Source organism: Prinia subflava, chromosome 13 (genome assembly GCF_021018805.1).
Source record: "Prinia subflava isolate CZ2003 ecotype Zambia chromosome 13, Cam_Psub_1.2, whole genome shotgun sequence".
Taxonomy (NCBI): Eukaryota; Metazoa; Chordata; class Aves; order Passeriformes; family Cisticolidae; genus Prinia; species Prinia subflava.
Window position 1 is genome coordinate 11,918,049 of NC_086259.1, and position 23,300 is coordinate 11,941,348.

The window sequence follows — 23,300 nt, forward strand, 5'->3', positions numbered from 1 at the left end:
CACACTGTGATTCCCTGTGGATACTGAGCTTTGTGTACTGACATTTTCCTCTCCCGTTCTCCCTACAGCACTTTTCACAATGGGTGGCAATGGTGATGGGCAGCCATGCAAATTTCCCTTCAAATTCCAAGGCCAGTCCTATGACCAGTGCACGACAGAGGGCAGGACAGATGGATACCGATGGTGTGGAACCACTGAAGACTACGACAGAGATAAGAAATATGGGTTCTGTCCCGAGACTGGTAAGAGGAAATCTGCTTGCATAACACCCTCTAACTGGTCACTGTTTTAACAAGTCTGCTTTGGCACACTTTCACCAGGGCACACAAAAGTTGATGAGTTAGACACAATTTCAGCAGAGGTGGCCAAGGATGTAACTGCAACAGGAGCAATCTGTTGGTGTGTCACCGCAGAGGTTTGGCAGGAATACACAAATGGCATTGAACCTACAAATGCATGGCTACCACTGCAGGATAATTACACACAGACTACAATTTGTTAATAGCCCTGGACAGGAAGTCTCAGGAGACAGAAGAAAGTGTGAATAATATTTTAGCTTAATACTTACCATGTACAGTTGTAAAAAGAAATCTTGTTTAGTATGTTACGTTTGTGTTAATAGATCTTTTCAGCAATCCAAAAGAACTAAGTGAAATGGTTTAGCCATGAAAAGAAATTTTTTCTTCACACTTTTTGATACTTTCTAACTTGAGTTTTACTACATAAAGGAACAAAAAATAATTTATAGTATTGAATAGTTTGGCAGGTGTTCATTTTTAGGTGTTCATTTTGTGATACTAGAGCCATAAGCACAGAGACGAAGTGAACCATGGCAGTTCTAAAATCTGGCTTTTAAAAGAGCCAGGGGGAAGCTATTCAAACCTACATGCATCCTGATTTTTTATTTTTTGGGGTCTCTTGAAAATGATCTAACCATTTGCAATACAGTTTTAATGTACTGATATTTCTGTTACTTTTGATAACCAGGTATAACCCTTCCATTTTATACTGCAGATGTTAAAAAAAAAGGAAAATAAAAAAAAAAGGCTCAAATTCATTATAAAATGCTACAAGGTTAGGAAGAGAAAATTCTAAAGGATCATTCAACAGACAAAAAACCCAGTATATCTAGAATCAATGTATTCAAAGTTCTAGGTAACACAGCCGTTAACACTGGAACCAGTATGCTTAGTTTAAGCTTCTTTTTCAGCATAAAAGGCTATTAATAAATAATAATTAATGAGAAATAAATACTAATAAATAATTAGGGACACAACCAGCTTTGCCTCTGTATTGCTGTCATGTACTTTCCCAGAAGACACACCATACTTTGAAAGGAACTGTAATTGCCAGGTAGCAGTGTAAATGAATTTAAATGAGTTTTATACTCTTTTCATATTCTGTTCATGATACCTACTTAAACTGTTATTTTAAATGCAGTTACATCCTCTTTCCTCTAGAAATACTTGTACCTGCACATACAAATGTTATTTCTTACACAATACTGCCATGTACTACACAGATGAGAACACAGGGAAAAAAAATCTTCATTTTTTTTTTCAAAAAATACCGGTTAAAAAAGAGTTATCCGCAATCAATATATCGTTTTCTTTGGAAAATGCTTAAAATCAGATGATTTTAAACTTTACCCTGCTGCCAGGGTATATAAAGCTTATTCTTCAGTGGGACACCCACCAGCCAAGTGGATATTCAACAGCTCTTTAACCTTTCTGATACTAATCCTGCCTTCCATGTAAACACTTTAAAATAACACCAGAAATGAGCATTAAGAGATACTTGCTGGGCAATCACCTTCCACAAAACCCTGTTAAACTGCTGCTTTCCCAGAGCTGTGAACACGAGTCCACGACTCCTTCTCACCACACCAAAACGATTGGCAAGTACATCGCAATGGCAATGTGTAGACTTTTTCCTTTTTAATCCTGTCAGACAATTTCCAAATATTACTTTTAATCTTACTCTTCATATTCCTAGAAGAATTGCAGTATTTCTGCTTCCTTTCTGCTTTTAGTGTAGCTAAAAGATGCCAAAGGGATCCCCTTCTCACCGTGTTTTCCTGTCATTTTCCACAGCCATGTCAACAGTTGGTGGAAATTCCGAGGGAGCTCCTTGCGTGTTCCCCTTCATCTTCCTTGGGAACAAATACGAGTCGTGCACGAGCGCGGGGCGCAACGACGGCAAGCTCTGGTGCGCCTCCACCAGCAGCTTCGACGACGACCGCAAGTGGGGCTTCTGTCCCGACCAAGGTGACGCCTCTTGTCAGGGCAGTACAGGGGGGACTGAGGGGTGCCCACACCCTCGGCAGCAATCTGCAAGGATTTCACACTCACACTGATCGCTCCTGTTGGTTACAGCACTTCTCCCCAGCCTGAAATCTGAGCAAAATCCCTGAAGAGTGAGACTAAAGCTAGAGAGTCACACCCAGAACTCGTCTGAAATACTCAGATTTTCTAAAGCTGTAGTGATGCAGGATCGTTCCAAAATACAAAATCATGAAGCGAATTAATAAATCAATAGATGTTTTTCTCCCCACCACCTTTTCTTTCCAAGGCTAAAAGCCACAAGTACTCTTGTATCTCACTAGTAGGCAATAAATTACACATTGATACAACTTAGGAACAAACACTAAATGTAAAAAAATTGTCACATTTGTGACTGATATTGCAAAGGATGAAAAACATGTTTAAAAGGTGAGCGAGACAGTATAAACTTTATGTGGTGAATATTGCTATTTAAAATTACTTTGCTTAATATTTTGCCATATTTTAACAAAAGCTTTTTTACATACTTACAAATAAATGTGAGATTTGGGGGTTATTCTAGGAAAAAAGAAACCTGCCAAATTTCCAAGACTGTTTGGGAATAATTGATAAAATGTCATCCTATGATAAAAGGTTATTTCTAACCTAACCACATTTGGTACACCAGTACTGATTCAGAGTCTGTTCTCAGAGACACATATTTGCAGACCTGTTTATCACTTACAAGCCATTTCACGGGGAAAAAGTACATTTGATATCTAGATTGCAAGTTCAATTCTTCTGGACCTAAAAGGGATTTCCAGTGTTATTTTCTACGCTTCCTTTTCTCATACAAGTATTAAGACTGTGCTCAGAGTCACTTGCATGGAAGAGAGCAGCAAAGATCACCTGCAAACGAAGGGTTTAGAATCACTCCAGTGAAATGTCATTATTGGCAATTGGTGAGATGTTCACCATGGGAGGCTGTAAATATTAATAATTATTATTTATAATTATAACCTGTGTGGCACAATTCTATTTAAATGCAAGCAGCTAACACTGTCTTACTGTGTTGTTCAGGATACAGTCTCTTCTTGGTTGCTGCCCATGAGTTTGGCCATGCCATGGGATTAGAGCACTCGGAGGACCCTGGAGCTCTCATGGCCCCTATCTACACCTACACCAAGAACTTCCGACTTTCTCAGGATGACATTAAAGGCATCCAGGAGCTATATGGTAAAGTCCTTCCCCGTCAGCAGAACTCATCAGAAAGTAAGGCAGCACAGGCTGAAACCTGGGACTCAGCATTTGCGTTAAATCACAAACGGCACAATCCCACCAATGCCAGAAACATCCTCTGCTCCTTTCCCCCTGCTTTCTTCATATTAACAGGCCTACTATTTCAACCAAATATCACAGCTTAAGGATGATGGGTCACTAAATTTACTGAATGAGAAGGAGCATCAAAACACCCCATAAACAAAATTTTAGATGAAAATTCCTAGTGCCTTTACTGGGACAATGAAATGTCTCTAGCTTGGAATACCCGATGTGGGTGGGTTTGGATGTTACTTTCTGCAACACTCTGAGCTTCCCAGATTGTGATCCTGTGCAAGAGGGGAAGGACATTTCTTGCCGTGTCCCAGCTTGGAAAACAGCTCACATTGCCTTCCCATAATTCAAGCTGTACCATCACAGTAACATTTGCAGAAAGTGTTTGGGAGCTGAAACTTTAAAATAAGTGTATTAGGCAGTCTCCTAGAGAAAAAGTGGATTTAAGTATTTTTATGTAGCTTCATCTTTAACATTTGTTATTTTCTCCACAGATAGTCTCAGTAAAATGCATAAGTTGTATGTATCATGATTAAGATTTCTTTTATGCATGCATTTTCTACCTTGCAGAGGCACCACTATACTACAGTTAATTAAGCAGTCATTCCCATATTCCATTACTCTTTCTGTGCTTTTCACTTTTCTACTGAGAGATCTTTTCAACTGTGACTATATTCTACAGTATCCCACACCTCAGAAATTGTAATAAGAATATGCCAAAAATATTATCACATGGGACAAAAGTCTGATGTGAATCTTCATTATTCCTTGTTCTTAGCTGCTTTAATTAAGAATGGGAATAGAGACATGGTCAAGATTAAGTGAGTTTTCTGAGCCCATACTGTGTATCTTTGATAAGAGTTCAGAACTTAACCCAATTGTCTTAAAGCATGCTTCAAGATCCAAGACAAAACGATCTTTCTTCCTCTTTTTAACTGATATAACCCTTTACAAACTGCTGTCTATGTAAAACAAGTATTCAAAAAAACCTTCTTTTCTTGCTTTATTATTCTCATAAATCAGTTACACTCCATTTTTTCTCATACTGTAAATTAACCCAGTGTCTGAGAAAAAGAGGTAAATGCCTCAAGACAAGCAGCAGCCTAATACCAAATAAAACAAACCAGATGTCAAAATGCATTTTCTGAAAAGCACATTTTCATTCTTGGTGAGGGCAGAAAGATCATACAAATGGCTCAAAATGCATTTTTGTAACTTGCCAAATATTGGCACTTGTTTAAAAAAGAGAAATCCACTTTGATGTCTTTCTCAGCAAAGCTGCACATAATTCTCAATACAAGGACTTTGAAATCTTTATCTTCTTTTTAGAAGCCAGCAAAATAGATATTGTAATGTTCTGAACACAGCACAGTCACTTCTATACTAAACAGGCAGCTCAGCCCAGACAGACGCACACGGGCACCATGTCTCGAATGAGGCCACACAGATTATTAAGGCAGGAGGGAAGTCAAGGCTTCCTCACCTGTGCTCAGCCACCTTTCTTCTGAAAAGATTTTATTTTAGTTTTTCCCTCCAAGAACTCACTCCAAACAATTCCCTGTTAGAAGCCGTGTCAGCTCTTGCTCTCCATGTAACCGGTGCAGGCTTCATTTCAGTGTAACAGGAGTATCTCTGTTCTCCATCACAGAGGTGTCCCCTGACGTCGGGCCAGGGCCAGGGCCAGGACCAGGCCCACAGCCAACCCTTGGACCTGTCACTCCAGAGCTCTGCAAGCACGACATTGTATTTGATGGAGTCGCACAAATTAGAGGGGAAACGTTTTTCTTCAAAGATAGGTAAGTGAGATAAATCGCTTACCAAGAAAACCTCAGGTGAAGGCATCTGTGAGACCTGTTCACCAAAAGCTAGAAATTTATTATCAGGCACAACATCCTTCCTTTGTTTTGTGTGTTCAGAGATGGGAAAGTGTCTTAATCAACTCCTAAGGGAAATGGAAATGGTTTCGTTCTGGTTGAGTCCAATGTCATTAAATAATAGCATTATGTGACTCGTGGCTGCTGTAATAACACATCAAGGACACTGGTGAGTGGGATAGGCTACAAGTGTGCAAAAGCCTCCAAGACAGAAGGCACCAAAGGCATTTTTAATGCAAAAGCTGAGACATTCCTCATAAAATGAGGTGGCTGCTCAGCTGTGGCTGCCACTGCCTTTGCCAGGGCCTGTATTACCCAGCTGCTCAGCAATGCAGAGCAGCTCCTGAGGAGGATGGGACTTGGCAGCACCACTGTGAGAGACACTAAAGCTCCTTTCTTCCCTGTCATAAATCAATGCAAATTTTGGAATCTTTTATCCTCAGCTACCCTGAAAATTCTCCTAACACCACTGAAGATCTGGGTTCACTCACATTCAATGAGTGTGCCTAAATCAAACAGTGTCTCCTATCATATAAAAACATATCCAAGTATCTCAAGCTAAGGGAAGTATTGCAACCCACCTGTTCATTGCTTCTTGCCAGTTGTCAGTTAAAATTTACAAAGAAACAGGAACTAACAAGTTCCCCTCACAAAATAGTAATTTAAAAATTATTTGTACCTCCTGGTGATATATATACCTGAGTCCAGCCATCTACTCCAGATTCAAATTTTCAGCTAGATATATGAAGCATTTGTTACCATGCTGCATGGTTTAACTCTACTCACCAGCTTTAGTAACAAAAAAACATGGTTAGTTGATTTTTAAGGGTGAATACAATGATTCTATGTATTTCCTCCTAGATCTGATCTAGATATCTAATGATGCCCAGAATAATGGTGCTTTAGATTTGAAGTCAAATTTAATCTTTATCACAGGCTTTGTGTTTTAGCAATGCAGAACAGAATTTAAACCTGCTGCTTGTAAGAAGCTTTGATCTGGTCTGTGGGGATCACGCTGATACCTTTTGCATTCTTTCTCTTGGCCCTGTCAGCAGCAAGCTAAGATTCCAGTGGTCCCTACTGGCAAGGAACATTCTTTCCTTGGCCCCCAAATGGCCCCTTGGTACTGACAGAGCAGCCTCACACAAAGCCTCACAAGGCTGGCCCCACCACCCCACACCAAGTTTGCCAAAAACGGTGCCCATTTTGCTAATTCAGACATCAGAGTGCTGAACTATTCACCCGGGCTCAGCACCCTCAAAGGAAAAACATCCTCACAGCAGTGAAACCCCTACCAAGCTCCACACCACACCCAGCTATGCTCCTCTTCTGCTCACTCATGGCCCTTGGTGTTCAGCCAGACCTCCCCACCTTGCCTCTGCTCCTGCACACCGGTAGTCACACAAAGGAATGCGGTAAAATCTACACCTAAACCAGCAGAGTGATCCAGGATTCAACATAATCCAAATAAAATAGAAGTATTTTGCATTTAGATGCAGTTGGTCTAAGAGCTATGGAAATACAAAACAATCTGTTCAGACTGGCTCAGTCTTTATCCAGTGTGCAGCAAAAGCAGGAAAGTCCTGAATTGTTTTGCTCTAGAGTGGCTTTGCCTGTCAGTCTTGCAGCTTTCCAAGTCTCAGGCAAACAGCATTGTGACTCACTTCTGGAGTTCAAGAAACAACTGCCTATCATGTGTCGTGTGACTTTTATGATTCACGAAAACTACCATAGAATCCAATTGTCACATGGCAAAGAGAGTAAATAGCAAAAAGAAGGTCAGATATTATTAATGCTTTCCAAAAAAAAAAAAGTATTTTCCCTCCCCACCTCAAATCAAGGAAAGAAAATTACCAGGAAAGGGAAATTACTGAAGGTGCTGTTAGAGAGCACCATAAAGAAAAGTTGAGCTTTTCTATTGGGCACAGAATGCCCAAGAATAGCATTTCCACAGATGGTTTTATTCTGAGTGAACAAAAGTTCACACTTTGAAATTCATCAGGACACTAAAAAAGACCTATTTTCAATAACTGCATTTAAAAATAATCATAATCATTGCAAATATAGATTATGTTAAAATATGATGTAAAATACCTAATGTAACTAAGTTATTAAATCTATAAATGTGATATTAAAATTTAATATGGATGAGTTAAAACATTTTACTGTGTTCAAACTGAAATGAGAAAGCCAAATAATTAATTTCACCATTTCCTCAGTAGGATGTGTAGAAACAGAAATACCTTCTACCCAATTCAAAAACAAAATAAAATTCAGCTTTGACAAAGTTTCCCTTTCCAAAAGAAAACCTCACCAATTTAACAAGTCCCTTGAAATGTGTGGTTTATTAAAAACCTGGTGTTAAGTCTCCATTGGCCCTGGAAAGTTTGAAATTCATGCAGATAGCAATTACTGGAGCTGATTCAGCCATAAATCAGGTCCAAAATTGACTGAGAATTCTGTAACTTGGATTTTTAAGGGAACTACTTATATGAATGTGGTGCTACAAAGATTTTCTATATGAATTTCCATTCCATATGATATTGGATCTGTTTTTCTGTCCAAAAAGAGAAGCATGAAATGGGTGGTACCACCTATTACAGCATGTCAGATGTGTTTTAACACTTTCAAGAGGAATAATTAGCCAAATGGCTTATTTTATGCCTCTTTTTGTAAATTAAAGAGTCATGCTCAGAGATATTTTTGTACATGTTAAAAATACATCTATGTATACAAAACAAGGATAGGATAGCATATTACTATCTTCATTATTTATAAAAATATAGACATTTTTAAAATTAATTTAGCACTGCTCCTCCAAATTTTAGGAAAAAAAACGTAGTTTAACATCCTGGGCTTCTCAAAGGTATAATAATTCTAGGCAGGAATGGATAATGACAGTTTATACTCTGCAAAAAAATAAAATGCCAGTAGTACCTTGAGCTTTAGAAACATACTAATGGTAAAAGCAGCTTGACCTCAGAATTTAATGACTGTAGCTTGGTATAAGATCAATTCCACCAGCCTGCTGATTTTTCGTTTTATGACCATGTCAAAACTTTTGTTCTGTTGGGGAAAAAAGTTCTTCATTCTATGGAGGATGAAATAGCAGTGCAATTTTCAATACCAAAAGCCCTCAGCACAAAGCTCTGCCATTTAAAGATAATTAGAGCTTTTTAAAGCTTAAATCAAATTATCATCCTACTTATACATAAAATAGCCTATAAATTACCCTTTGCATTTCTCTAATGAAGGCTTTTAGTGTTAGCAGTTTCTTTTACAGCCAAACTCACTTCCAAGCACTATGATATACTGCTATTAAATTTGAACTTTTAGTCACTACAATAGTAATTGCAAGAGAAGTTCATGGAATACAAAGCTCTGCTTTTGTCAAACGCTCATCCATCTGCTCCATACACAGCAGCAGGAGGGCTCTAACAGTTTAAATGGTGTGTAAATGACTTTATTTGTATGCTCAAAGTATTTTATTTGTATACTCAAAGCATGGGATAAATTTTGCCCTGATGCAAAAAAGCAACAGGAAGCCATGAGTACAGCAATTTCACCTGCAGCCCAGCATGCAGCTCATGGTGCAGCTCCTCTAGCAGCAAATGAGGCTCCAAACAAACGAGCTGGCTTTCCAGTCAGTGCAGAGAGGAGTTCCAGTGAGTGCTGTAACGCGTGTGTGCGCATGTGTGTGTGTGTGTGCTCACGTGGCCTGTGCCAGCAGTGATGGGAAACAGATGTGCTGCTGAATTAGCTCATTGTAAACCTCGTACAATTTTCTGTTCTGCTCAGATTCATGTGGAGGACTATAAACCCCCGAGGAAAACCCACAGGTCCTCTTCTTGTTGCTACGTTCTGGCCTGATCTGCCAGAGAAAATTGATGCTGTCTATGAGGCCCCTCAGGACGAGAAGGCTGTATTTTTCTCAGGTATTGGTTTTAAAGGCTATTTTTGTTTTACAGGCATTTGCCTTAGGTTTCAAAATGTTACTAGCCATTTGCATAATGTTGCATTCAGGCTCACTTTCCTCCAAGCTATACCTGGGACAGGAACAGTCTAAGGGCCAGCAGAGCCGACAGGTGGGGTGACAGATCTCCCTATTTCCAGGCAGAGGATTTTAGGACAAAGGCTGGATCTGAAAGACTCAAAAAGCATTCAGCCTCCTGTACAACAAAAGGAGAACTATCAGCACCTAGAAATAGACATTCAACAATAAGCAAAACCAAACAGGAATAATTATTTAAAATGCAACACAACAACAGTGGGAGCTCTCTTTCCTCAGTCACTGCTATTTTTTCTGTTTCTCACTATTTTAGGCCTTTGTCTCAGCACATGTTGCTAGAGAAGACTATATTTTGGTTTTTCTCCCCGTGCTTCTCCTTGTTTCCTTCTCTTTTGCCAAAGACCTACTTCCACTTTGGCTTCCAAGCATCTTCCTTGGTGGCTCCTCAGGCAGAGGATACGGGTGCCCGTGCCAGCTGCCTCCAGGGGAGAGGAGGAGGACGGGAAGCTCTGCTCTGTCTGTCCCATGTGGATCAGCTGCAGTGGCCAAATGAGCAGAGTGGGAGACTGTTCTCAACATGAAGAACTGAGCCAGCAAAACCTAAGCTCCAGTATCTACTAAAAACATGACTAAACATCTCCAGTCATGTAAAAGCCATGTGGCAAAAGCTGCTGTGCATTTTCTGTACAGGAGAGAAAAAAGTTATGATAATCTATTCCAAATGGTTCAGAGGCCATTTGCTTTACATGGATGGGGGGGAACTAAAAGAAGTCAGACAAAGAAAACCACTTTAAATATTACATATATTATATATAATCCTGTCACATCTAAACTTCTCATTTTCTTTATAAATTCCAGGAAAAGATAGCAAAAAAAAAAAAAAATACCCTTTTGTTAGTGATTCATAAACAGTTTTTGTTTGCTTTTTTTTCTTCCCTACTTAGGAAACGAGTACTGGGTTTATTCAGCCAGCAACTTGGACAGGGGCTATCCAAAGAAACTCAGCAGCCTGGGACTGCCCCCTGATGTGCAGCGTGTGGATGCAGCTTTTAACTGGGGCAGAAACAAGAGGACATACATTTTTGCTGGAGACAGATACTGGAAGTAAGATGCATTGAGTGGTTGTAGGATGCTGTTAGCCAAGCTGTCTCTAGGGCTGAATGCACCTTGAGCTTCAGGAGGCAGGGACCAAACACAGGGCACATCCTCTGGGAATACAAAACAGGGGCTGCCAGCACAGTGCTGACAGCAGGAAAGGGCTTCAGTACAGCAACAGGAAACAGGCATGTATTTGAGAAAAAAACAACCTCAAAAACAGCAATGGAAGAGGGAATCTGGGAGTGTCTGTCAGGCTGGCCACCACTGTCAACTCATCCCTGTGCCCACATCCATTCCTGGCTCTTAAGAGGGGCGAGTTGTCCTTACTGTCAGCTCACATATGCTGGGAGAAAACTCTCCAAGGAATTCCTTAAGAATACACTGGGCTCCAATCACTTGAATCCAGAGACTGACTAAATTGCCTAAGAAATTCTTCCACTGAGCCATCATTTAGAGGCACTGGATTTAAAGGAAACAGCAGTGTGACTACCAAAACATGCTGGGGATGACTGTAAATCCTTTCAGCAGCTGCTCTACCATCACTTACACTTTTGCTCCACTAATATGGTTGGCACTGAGGAAATCTGAACAAACCACAAGTGTATCTGTAAGTAGTCTGAGAATAATCTTAGCTTCAATTCATTTTGACAGTCTCTCAATCCTTTTCATGTTTCCAGTGAAACACAGGTGACCTGCTACAATGCTTTTAACATCTTAGATTAAGAAAGAATGTCCTTAAAATTTCTCAAGGCTATTACTGCGGTAGAAATACATATCCTACATTACACCTGAAGAGTCTACTAATTATATAATTGTATTTAATAGATTTTCATTACCATAATTGCCAGGGAGATCTGGCCCAAAAGACCATCTTAAAAAGCAGAGGAGGAACTTTGTGAGTTACTCATGTGCTATCAAAATGGCATCAGAACAAAACAGAGGCCCTGACTCCTGCAGTCACTGTCAGAGGCCTGTTCCAGGACCAGGACATCAGAAATTAGACATTCCACAACAGGCTGAAAGTGGAGCCATTCATTAACTGACAATTTAAAAGAAAGCGAAATGTCAGAAATAACCACCAGAAATCTAAAAGATTCTCCAGCCTTTAAGGGTTCATTCTGAGAGTTGTTCTATATAAGATATCAAAGGAAGTCTCAGTATAATTGAATCCATTTTATGTGAACAATAATTTCATGTTATTATTAAACCGAATGACTTTCTTTATTTTATCGTAATGGCTGTGGATTCCTGTAAGTAAATAAAATACTCTTTCCATACAATTGCCACTTGATCATAATTTTCAATTACTTTAAGGACAGTAATCTCCATTATCTGAAGAAAAAAAACCTAAAAACTTAAAGAATGTTATTCATTCTTTAATGTCATATTGTAGAGACCATTTTAACACTTACAAGTAGTTCTATTACAGCCATTTGAAACACTTCAGACTCCTACTAAAACTTACAGACTATGAGTTAAAAAGCTGCTGGTCTCCTCTGTACCAACTATTGTTTTGATTAACTGTACTGCAGGGCCTCCAAGTAATTCATCACTCCAATCACAGACAGTATTTCTATCGAAGCACCTTATCAAGTGCAGTCACTGCAGAATGCATAATTTATTGTTAAGGAAACAAAATAGGATTAAGTGATTTCTTTCTGTGTAAAGAAGAAAGCAAGCAGTTGAAAAATATTTCAGAAAAAAAAATGCATCTGTGTTGAACAGACACTATAACCCTGAAGTATGTGGCTGTTACATTTTATACAAGGACTCTGTCAATGGAATCAAAATAGTTACATACCATAGTCCTTCCTGGGTCATTATCACACTTACTTTAAATGGATTTTTTGGAAGCCTTCTCTCTCCTTCATTCCAGCCACAAGCTATTTTAGTGTTATTATAACAAGACTGTTGAGCATAGCAAAGTTTTGTGAGGGAGGGGAAAAGGAGCTGGCTCAGATTCCACAGCTGAAGTTTTAAAGCTACCCACCAAGGTATTAGATTTTCTTTAAATAACCCAGAAAAAAAAAAGAGTAAGGAATTTAAATAAATCATTTAAATTGATTTTGACCAACCTACTGCTTGTTAGTACTGGTGTAATTTTGGATATAATCCAAGTAGTTCCATAGAGCAATGAGGTAAAAGTAACCTGAGATACCTACAGACATGGATAACCAGAAATTGGGAGCATAAATGGTTTTCACATTCCAGTACTGTCAAAGACAACCTCTCTGAAATCTCCTGCTCCTGAAGAGGTGCTTGAGCACAGAGGGGTCATTGAGGTCTCACATGCTGTACTTGAAGCCAGGTTCAAAACCTACTGCATGTCACTGTGCTCAGGACACCTCCATGCCTCCTGCTCAGCACTGATTCCCATCCAAATCTCATTTCTGGAAACAGCTTTCCTTAGAAAGTGTATTTTCAATTCAGCATTGCATTTTTGAAGGAAAGATGTAAAAATTCACAGGGTTTTAAAGGAATCAGCAATAATTCTAATGAAATAGAAACCATGCTACAATCTCCGTTATTATATTTCTGTTTGTTTTGTATAGTCACATTTGCTGACAACAGCCTGATAAATTATATTAAAATTTAACATTAAATGCAGATTTGTAATGTAGAGATACAATTTCCTTCAGGTACAATGAAGAAAAGAAGAAAATGGAGCTTGCATCCCCTAAATTCATTGCTGACTCTTGGAATGGTGTTCCAGATAATCTCGATGCTGTCCTGGGCCTTGCAGACAGTGGTAAGATGTAATTCTGACTTAAGTCACTAACAAACTCTCTTATTTGTTTGCTGCAAAACTTATTGGATACTTTAATTTCTTGTGGTCCATGAGTAGGAGCCAAATGGAGCCACCCAATGCCTGATGCACAGGATGTCCTAACTCCAGGATTCATGACTAAGCCAGTCCCTGTGGCTTGGACATGTCCCAGCTCCTTGATACTGCCCAGGTTCCTCCACACCAGCACAGTCCCAGCACCAGTTCAGCACATCCTGCCCTAGCACAGCCAGAACTCAAGGATGACAATCGCCCTGATTACAGCCATGAAAGGGTTTTACATTTTACGTTGCAATTTTTCTTAATTTCCTGTGCACTCCAGCTGAGATCCTGGCCCGTGGTTTTAAGGGGCCTTAAATTTTGCACAGATATGCACTAAAGTCTGAAAGCAACACTGGTGTCACATGAGTCTTGACTCAGTCACATTTTCAATATCTATTTTGCCAGCAAACATTTCATCCCAGAAAATTCTGGCTCAAAAAATAGTGACCTTATAAAAGCTCCATTTAACAAGACCTCTCTTCTACAGGATGGCAATTTTAATGTAATTTTAAAATATATATCTTTTTTACAATACAAATACATATGAATATTTTAGGAAATAAGTCATTCAGTTCATTAAGCTTCATGAAATCACAAAGACAAAAAATCTTTGATCAAGAATTATGTGTTCCACAATCTGATCATGTTTATTTATTTATTTTAACAGGATATACCTACTTTTTCAAAGATCAGTACTATCTACAAATGGAAGACAAGAGTTTGAAGATTGTTAAAATTGGCAAGATAAGCTCTGACTGGTTGGGTTGCTGAACCATATGAGATATCAATAACCAAATATTTACTTTTTTGTTATATGCCTTATCTGTAATTAGAAATAGATCTGAATGCTAATTACTGGACCAGTCTGGTACTGGCACCAAAGCACTAAGTACCAGTACTGTACACATCAGATAATTTAAGAGTGTTTTCCTCCTCAGTATCCAAAAGATGTTTACGTATCTATTCTGGTACAATTTTTCCATTGTCATGCTAGTCAGAGTAGTGCTATGAACAGAACTGCCATCATTCTTTATTCCCTCGGTGCTTAAACAAAGCCTCAGAACCTTTGGAGACTGGATCATGCCCCTCTGCTATCCACATACCAGATAGGCTCAAATGAGATGTACCAGCAGTGCACTTTGATTTTTATTTTTTTTAAATACAACTCTGTTATAAATGGATGGTTTGTCTTGATGTTTTTCACCCTCTTATGAGTTTGATCATTACTTCCATTTATTTACATAATAATACAGAAAGACTGTCAAAGGCACAGGTTGCCTCAGGATCTGCTTTGTGTTGATGCATGATAGAATCATGGCAAAAAACTGTGTTAAAGTATTGTTTTAAAGTACTTTTTATTTTAATACCTTAGTTAAATACAGCAATTTGCTTCATGCACTTTGTTACTACTATATAACTTGTTTATATGGATGGAAACGATTCAGATTTTTGAAGACGATGAGTTATACATAAAAGTCAAGTATTGTTTAACATGCTTTATTTTTCTGTTCTTTATAATATTGGGGGGTTTGTTCAATTAAGCTTATGCATTTGGCAACAGAAAATGTTCTTTTCACAATCTGATAGAATGTTTCTCATTAAAAAATAAACCAGAAAATAATGTCCCACACATGAAGTGCCAACAATACCAATAAAATCAAATTACACTGTCAACACTACTCATGGCCAGGCTCCCTTGTATCACTTGAAATTATAAATTCAGTAGCAAGTTTCAGTGCATTACCTGTCACAAGCAAAAACATTACCCCAGTATATAAACACATGGGGGGTTTATTTAGAAACGCAGGTTATTTTCTCTGTTGGTTCCAAGGTGGAACTGCAGCAATTTCATTAAAGAGATGATAGGGCCCCAGGTCTGTGCAAAGCCCGCTGCTCTCCCCGAGCAGTTCACCCTCCTGTCTGCCATCCATGCTCTATCACAGCCCAGACAGGAGGAGAGGGTGTGTGCACCCTAAGGGATGTCAGCCTGAGAAACAGAGACGTGAACCCTTATTCTGCCCGTGAGATCAGACACCATCTGGCCAAGGATCTGATCCAGCTCCATGCACATGAAACACTTCAAAATCCTCTATGGACCGCATCAGGCAAGGGGTAAACCCAAGTCCTTCTAAAAACAGCTCTCACTTTGAGTCCACGATTCACAGAACTGACCAGTAACTCATATCTGAGCCCCTGATCCATTGGTTTCTTCTCATGTCCTCTACAGCTTCATGGTTTTTTACACTCAGTGCTTTCCTGTTCTAACTAGAGGGTTTTTTACTATGATATTCTGAAAAGATACTTCTAAAATTCTGCATTTGCCAAACCATCTTTTAATTGCACCCATCCAGATACAACTCCACTTTAAGAAGCTGTCAATTACTGTAGACAATCCTCACCTGCATGAGCCAGCACTATTTTTACTTACACCAAAAGAAAAGATGCCTTATCTACTCCTCAGAATACTCATTCTTGTTAGAAATCATTCATCACTTTCATAATTAGTCTTGCACCAGAGCCAACAAAATAAAGCACAAAACAAAGTGTCTCTAATTGCAAAATGTTAGTGTTTGTAAAAACACTTGGTAACTGCAGGATCTATTTCAGAGATGTTTGATCTGTCCTGATCATAAACATCTTCCTGCACTAGTGCTGAAAATATTCTCTAGCTTTAATGACTGCCAGGCATTCGTTTTGAGCTCTGCAATAATTTAAGCTCTGTTTTAAGAATCCTCAGTAACCATCCCTTAAAGATTTTTATGTTCTTATGTCTATACTGCCCCAATGTGCCTACTCTAGCATCTGTATTTAATATGGAAGGGGTTTCAAACATAGATAGAGTAGCCCATATTTGCAATGGGCCTTCCAGCTCTGAACTTGCTAAATCACATTTCTAGTGATTACTGAAAGAGTTTCCTTTCCGTCTACAGCTTACACATGTTTTGCAACATTGGCAAATCTACCATCTTACGTTCTGTAATAATAGTACCATAATCCCACAAAACTCTGCACATCTGGTGGGTGTAGGGAGTTCTGCTCAGCCTCTCCTTTTGTTCTTGCCTACGCAAACCCACTCACCAATGACTAAATCACTGGAGAAAAACAGAAATAAATTTTCTGTCCTTAACCCATTGCACACATCTTTGGGTTCAGTTTCAGGCTGGCGACTCTCAGATTAACACAGGTCATTTATAAACACATCTGTTTCTGTTCATAAACTGTAACATTTGCCAGGTTTTCACTGACGTATGTCAGACAAGCTGGGGCAGTGTACTGACCTTCTCATTAGCCCTTCACATCTGACCTGGGAAACACTAAGTCACAAAATGTGTCCTGAAAAAATCTTTAGGTCTAATTCCACTTATTGAGAGCCACTTCTAAAACCTCCCTCTTCTTTCCTGTTTGTAGTGTGTTACCATGATGGAAAGTCCTCACCTGAGAAGCACTGCAGCTCAGCCTGTACCCAGCCATGTCCCATGCAAATCCACCCCATTCACTTGCTTCCCTCTTTAGGTCTGTCCCAACACTGGGGACTTTTCTGATGATCCCATGACCCTTGGCTGAACCAGATCAACCTTCCCAAGCCTTTTTTCATCTCTCTTGTGCACTTTGTGACTGTGCCCTTGTCAAGGAGGACACTGCCCTTGCCTTTCCTGCCCTCAACACATTTTTCCCAAGACATTTTCAGAGCAGAACCAAAAGTTTTTACCTACCTTCTTTAAAGAGGAAGAAACAATGGGAAAAAGCCTTCACCCTATGAAGAAAAAGTGTTTACCTCAAAGCCATACAAAATCCAGCACAAACATTTATCGAACTTGTTCTACTTCTGGAGTTTTATTAAATTGATGTTGGGTTCACTTAGGACTTTTTGGTGTCAGGGTAGAGTTGCACACACGTTGCACCACAGTTTGTTGCAACATGGAGAGAGTTCAGACACTCTTGCTGCTTAAGCTGAAGGAAATCTTCTACCAGCTACGAGCAGGATGGGCTGCAGGTCCCCAGCAGGGCAGCTCCAGACCAGTAGAGCAAAGGGCAGTGGTTTAGCAACTGCTCCATCACAATACACAAAAAGCAGCCAAGGCTATAAGGAAATGCCACAGCTTAAACACTCAATAGACAGAGCAGCCTGAACTGTGAATCATACTTAACAGTTTGTGTCTCACTAACACTTTTCATTTGCTAAAAATATATTTTCTTCCTGCTACTCTGTCTTGATTTTACAAAGCAGCAGTTACCCATAAATTTTAGCAATTGAACATAACTGTGCTGTTCTTAAAATCAGGAGGAAGGAGGCCCTTTGGGTCGATTTTGGACAAACTATTTCTGTTTACAAATTCAGACATGCATGTTTTTAGCAGCAAAGACTTAAGTGCATGAACATACTTCTGCTTTTGGGAGAGCTCAAATCAGCAAACAAGCAGTCATTGGGCTCTGTGGAATCACTGAGATTGATACATGCAAGGGGAAACACTTGTTCCAGACTGGTTATGTAAAACAATCAGAAGTATAAGGTTTCCAGGTAGGAAACTGTAGTAAGAACAAAAACAAAATCAGAAAAAAAACCCTCAAAACAACAACCAAGCCAACAACTATATTTTCAGATCAAGACTCCTTGCCTTTTCAGAGAATATACTTCAGGATGTTTTTTGCCTGGTGTTTTTTGGGAAAACAAATTTCAGGCCTGGATCAAGCAGGGAATGGGTTAAGGGAACCAATAGTCTCTTCTAGTCTTGAACTGCCTTGGGCCACAAAATTAATTTATATAATTTAAGAAGTATATATAATAGCTTTTTCTAAATTACATATTAAATATATGCCTGCATGCATACATGCATGTGCACACACAAAGAAATAGCTCGTGGCTATATTAGAGTACTTTATTTAATATAGATGCCAGAATAGAATATTTGGTTTGAAGAGACCTATGACAATCATCTAGTCCAACTGTCTGAAGGCCAATTGACCTAAACCTGCTTAGCACATAACCCCAGTTTTTCCCTTCTCCAGAAAATGTATTACAGTCTGAGCAAACAACACAGTGAGATAACGTACGAGTGTTCAGCCTGCATGGGTGTTCCTCCCTGGTAGCACTGCTGGAGATAAGAGCCAAGAAATCCAAGATAATCAGTAGTTCATTTGTTTTATTGCTCAAACACTTTCTCCATAGCTGCAGTTGCTGCAGAGGTCACATCAGCACTTGCAGGTTGGTCAGCCTGATCAACGCTGAAAAAGCTGTATCCACACTGCCTGCTTATGTCATCCCTGGATCATTCTTTCACTTCATTTTGTAAATCCTCAAACTCCCAGGATGCTTCTAAAGTGAAGCTTCAGCTAGATTCACCATATTCATGCTCAGAACCTTCCAGACAACCAACACGGCAGCCTGGAAGAGGGGTACAAGAATAGAAGGCCTCATGACACTACAAGTCTGCATTTCCCTTGCAAACCCTGCAGCAGATGCTCTGCACAATGAGCCAGAGGGTGACAAAACAGAATCTGTTGAACTTTCAGCTCTCTTTTACTGCCCAGTCCTTTCCTCTGGGACTTCTCAGAATTACTCCAAAATGACTGACTTGCTTTGCTGTTAAGAATTTGTTAGCGTTGCCAAAATAAACTAAAATTGTAAGAGGATAATTGTTTTAATTTAGATTAGCCTAGAATTTGGCAGTCTTTCTCTGGAATTATGTGGAGGTGGTCTCCACTTTCCAAAAGACAGGAATTCACAATATTAAGCTATCCAAATGGGCTTATTTTCCATGTCTCTTACCACTGCTTCAAACTTGGACTGCTTCATAGCTATATTCTGCCTTGCCTATGCCTCTTGCAGCACAAGGCTGCTGCCAAAAGGGCTGAAGCCCTAAAGCAGCTTCACACTCTGCAGCTGGGTGCCAGGCAATGATGCAGACCCTGCACCTCCACGGCACAAAGTTTCTAATCACCACTAGCCAAGGAGCTGGGAAATTCCACCACAGGGCTCCCATCCAGTGCCACATCATACAGTTACTCCAGCCATGGAGACATTATTTCTGCTGTGGTTGCACCTAAACAATTCTGGCCACGGCCACTCTCCACTGCTCCCCTTTCCAGCTCCCTGAAGGTGACCCATGGAACCCTCCCACAGCAGAGTTCACTGCCTCAGGACAGCAGCAGAGGAGTGAATAAGGCAAACCAAGTCACAGGACTTTACCAGAGAGGCCAGTCCTGCACGCAAAAGGAAGACAAGGGCTCTGCTTCCTCTCTGTGCTCAATGCATTGGCTATTGAACCCAGGCCCCAAAAGAGAGTCACTTCTCACTAGCTGAAGACATGGCAAGGCTCATTAAATTCTAGCATTTTCATGCTTTTCCATTAAGAAATGTACTTTTTAAGGCCACTCACAATTCTATTTGTCAGCAGCTCAAAAGAAGTGTAGGAGGACCTACACTGAAAATCCTTTTTCTGTTGTTTCTAATGTTGTCAAAGGGGCTTCTAAACCCCTCATTTGTAGGGCTTTCATCCATTCTCACATTTAGATGCCTTTCTATGTAGCACTGCATGGGATTGTATTTCCATACAAGATTGTTTGCCAATGCTAAAATTCTTAGGAACTATATTTAAACAATGGAGTATGATCTGAATAACTGTGACATGAGCTATGCTGCTGTAGACACCACATGGCACACTGTGAAAAGGCAAAAGGACTCTGCAAAAATTACGGTGGAAATAATACAACCAAATTTCATGAGCCTTACTTTCTCCTAAGTTTGAAATAAGCTGCATCCTCACTAGCCCGACATACAATCCCAAAGTAGGCTAATTCAGAAGGACGTCTATGAAATGCAGATGTAAACTAGAACCATTCCTGGAGTTCAAGGGGATAAAAACCTCTGCAGAGCCAAGAAGTGGCTTTAAAATAATTGACGGCTTTAAAGCAAACCGAGGGAGAGTTATTGCAGTTGACACAGCATTGCTTCCAGTTTGATTTTCCCTCCAGAGCCAGCAGACGGGCTGTCACAGTCGCACTGAGGAAGGGGAGCTATTCTGAAGTTCCTGCCTGTCGGGTGCGCCCCTCGCTGCTCGGGCTCGGAGCGGCCCCTGCGGGCAGCGCGGCCGCACCGCGCCCGCCCCGCGGAGCGCCGGCACCGGCACCGGGCTCCGAGCCCACCGGCACCGGCACCGGCACCGGGCTCCGAGCCCAGCGACACCGGCACCAGGCTCCGAGCCCGGCGACACCGGCACCGGCACCGGGCTCCGAGCCCAGCGACACCGGCACCGGGCTCCTAAACCCACCGGCACCGGGCTCCTAAACCCACCGGCACCGGGCTCCGAGCCCACCGGCACCGGCACCAGGCTCCTAAACCCACCGGCACCAGGCTCCGAGCCCAGCGACACCGGCACCAGGCTCCTAAACCCACCGGCACCAGGCTCCGAACCCACAGGCACCGGGCTCCTAAACCCACCGGCACCGGGCTCCTAAACCCACCGGCACAAGGCTCCGTGCCCACCGGCACCAGGCTCCCAAACCCACCGGCACCAGGCTCCTCCTGCCCACAGCCCCACAACAACCCCCTGCACCCAGCACAGAAAACAGCTGCGGCCCTGGGAGTCCTCACTGCACTGTAAGAGACTGCCAAGCAGGAGGCTTGAAGGATTTCGCTCTCTTTGGTCCAGTTATCTTGGGGTAGTGCCAAGCTATTTAAAAAGATAAAGAGTGTTTAGACATCAAAAGGAAAGCACATTTTGTTGCGAATAAGTGTGAAAATTCTTTTACAGAAGCAATTCTGTAAAGAGAGGGTGAACAGTTGCATCACGTTCCACAACTCCCATACACACTCTGCCATGTGTACACCCCGTACTCATTTAGCGGAAGCTTTTCCCGGAGTTTGTCTGTCTCTCCTTCCTCATGCTCCTCAGGCTCTCCATTTTAGTCACCGTCCCTTCAAGCCAAATTAGGAAAGTCATCCAAAGCCACACAGCCTTCAGCCAGGACAGACTGGGAAGTGACTGAGCCAGGTTCAAGGAATTTCCTCACTGTAGGAGGTAAGTTCCCCACAGCAATTCCTGCCAGTCTGAAGAGCAAATATTGTCTTTATAGCAGCACAGTGTGCTGCCAGCAGACCTCTGGCCACGTCTCAGCACTATCTCCACCACACACTATGGGTATTCCGACCTATTATCTATATTTTTTCCAGACTTGTTAAAGTCTTTGTTCTTTAAACTGATACCACCTGAATGTAATTTTAACAGGTCACCTTGGTGCAATTCTCTGGTATAATTCAACACCTGAAACTGTTTATTTAACTCTAAAATTTTCTTTTAAAAGTAATTCTTTTTAGATCTTGGCATGTGACTAGTATGTCAACTTCCCCTCTTGGAGAATGGGAAACCATGCAGGCCTTGCCTCTATGGATAAAAGGTCTGGTGCCACAGTGAAAATACAGCCTGAAATATCTTGATGTGCTTGAGAACACAGGAGATGGAGTGAGAAACCTTGCTAATTAAGAGTGATGACTGCTGAACACTCACACCCCCAAACACACAACTTTGGGAGAAAAACTAAGGAGGATGGGCAGTGCCACCCAGTCTCAGATTAACAGTGCAAATACAGAGTTACCAGGCAGTAACTCCACAGGATAACCCAAAATATGAGAATGGCCACAGCAGAAGAGCAAGGGAAGAGGTAAATGAGTAGCTAAGTAGCCACACAGTTCATCTTCACAGAGATGAAGGCTCTGTTTCACCCTTGGGAAACCAGCACTGGCCTCACCTCCCCTTGGCCATCCCACCTGAACACCACTCAGCACTCAGTGTTGGGGGGCAGCAACACAAAGCTATACTTTGAATTCAAACATTATTCCTCTTGACCAGAGAGCTGTTACAGCTGCTACTGCTCTTAGGCAGATACCAAAACTTCAGGCATCATGGAAATACTAACAAAGTATTGACAGGATAAAATAAATATGCAAGCAGCTCAAAACTGAGATGAACTGACTTTGTCATTAGAGGAGCAAAGCAGAGGTCTTCCTTCTGCTGTTATTTACAGGGGGAAGGGGAGGAATCACCAGAAGAGGAATAATCATAAGCAAGGTAACAGATAAATTATTATTAGAGACAGAACTACTGAGGTCCACTCCAGCACCTGGGCATGTTTCACACAACTATGGAGAGTTATCAGGAAATAAAATCAACTCAAAACATAGACCATGCTCTGTACTGCAGCAGATGTCTGCCAAAAAACAGAAATCTAACCATGCCTCGATGGTATTTCATTATTTGGAGCAGAAGAATAGTACTAAATACTTCATATTTCTATAGATTAATCTATTCTCACTTACTGCCTAATATCCATCACAATCTAATCTATGTTGGCAAGACCTCTCCATTTCCCTGATGGGATGGGTGTGCACCATTAACATGAACAGGTTTTATCTGTATCACCACAGTACTGGTGGCTATTCATAAAAACACTTTCAGTTTATCAAAATGCAAGATGATGATATTATTACCATTATTTAAAAAAAACACATTGGCTTGGAGTTAAACACAACAGCATTGCACTGTGGATAAAGGCTCTTCTCTTCCTATTTGCAAGGCACTTTAAAACAGCTCAGCATTCATGCTGAGTTTATGGAAGGGGAGGGTTAAAGTGAAGGCCCCTCCTCCCCTCTCAGAGCACTTTCAGGCAGTACTCATTTCAACAGAAATGTGGTACATAAAATTCTGATTGTGCATATGCTCAGTAGTGCTTTTGTAGCTTTTATTTTTGAAGGAACATTGTGATAATTTAACCTGATCTCCTTAAATGACCCCTCAAATTCAACCACTGATTTATCAATCACTTTTATACTTGATTTAAGGGCTATAAACAATGTAAAATTTACCACATTCAGTGACTGTCTGTGGGAGGTGGGGAAGCCCAAG

The 23,300-nt window shown here is 40.8% G+C and overlaps 1 protein-coding gene across 1 annotated transcript in view; it reads left to right on the forward strand.

The window, feature by feature from the left end:
* MMP2 (matrix metallopeptidase 2) overlaps positions 1 to 15,080 on the forward strand; it is a 28,559-nt gene extending 13,479 nt beyond the window's left edge. The window contains exons 6-13 of the mRNA XM_063410753.1: positions 69 to 242; positions 2,094 to 2,267; positions 3,342 to 3,497; positions 5,242 to 5,389; positions 9,266 to 9,402; positions 10,421 to 10,580; positions 13,214 to 13,323; positions 14,069 to 15,080. Of these exons, the coding sequence (XP_063266823.1) occupies positions 69 to 242; positions 2,094 to 2,267; positions 3,342 to 3,497; positions 5,242 to 5,389; positions 9,266 to 9,402; positions 10,421 to 10,580; positions 13,214 to 13,323; positions 14,069 to 14,172 (1,163 nt within the window). The 3' untranslated portion in view covers positions 14,173 to 15,080. The remainder of the gene's footprint in view (positions 1 to 68; positions 243 to 2,093; positions 2,268 to 3,341; positions 3,498 to 5,241; positions 5,390 to 9,265; positions 9,403 to 10,420; positions 10,581 to 13,213; positions 13,324 to 14,068) is intronic.
* The last annotated feature ends 8,220 nt before the right edge of the window (positions 15,081 to 23,300 follow it).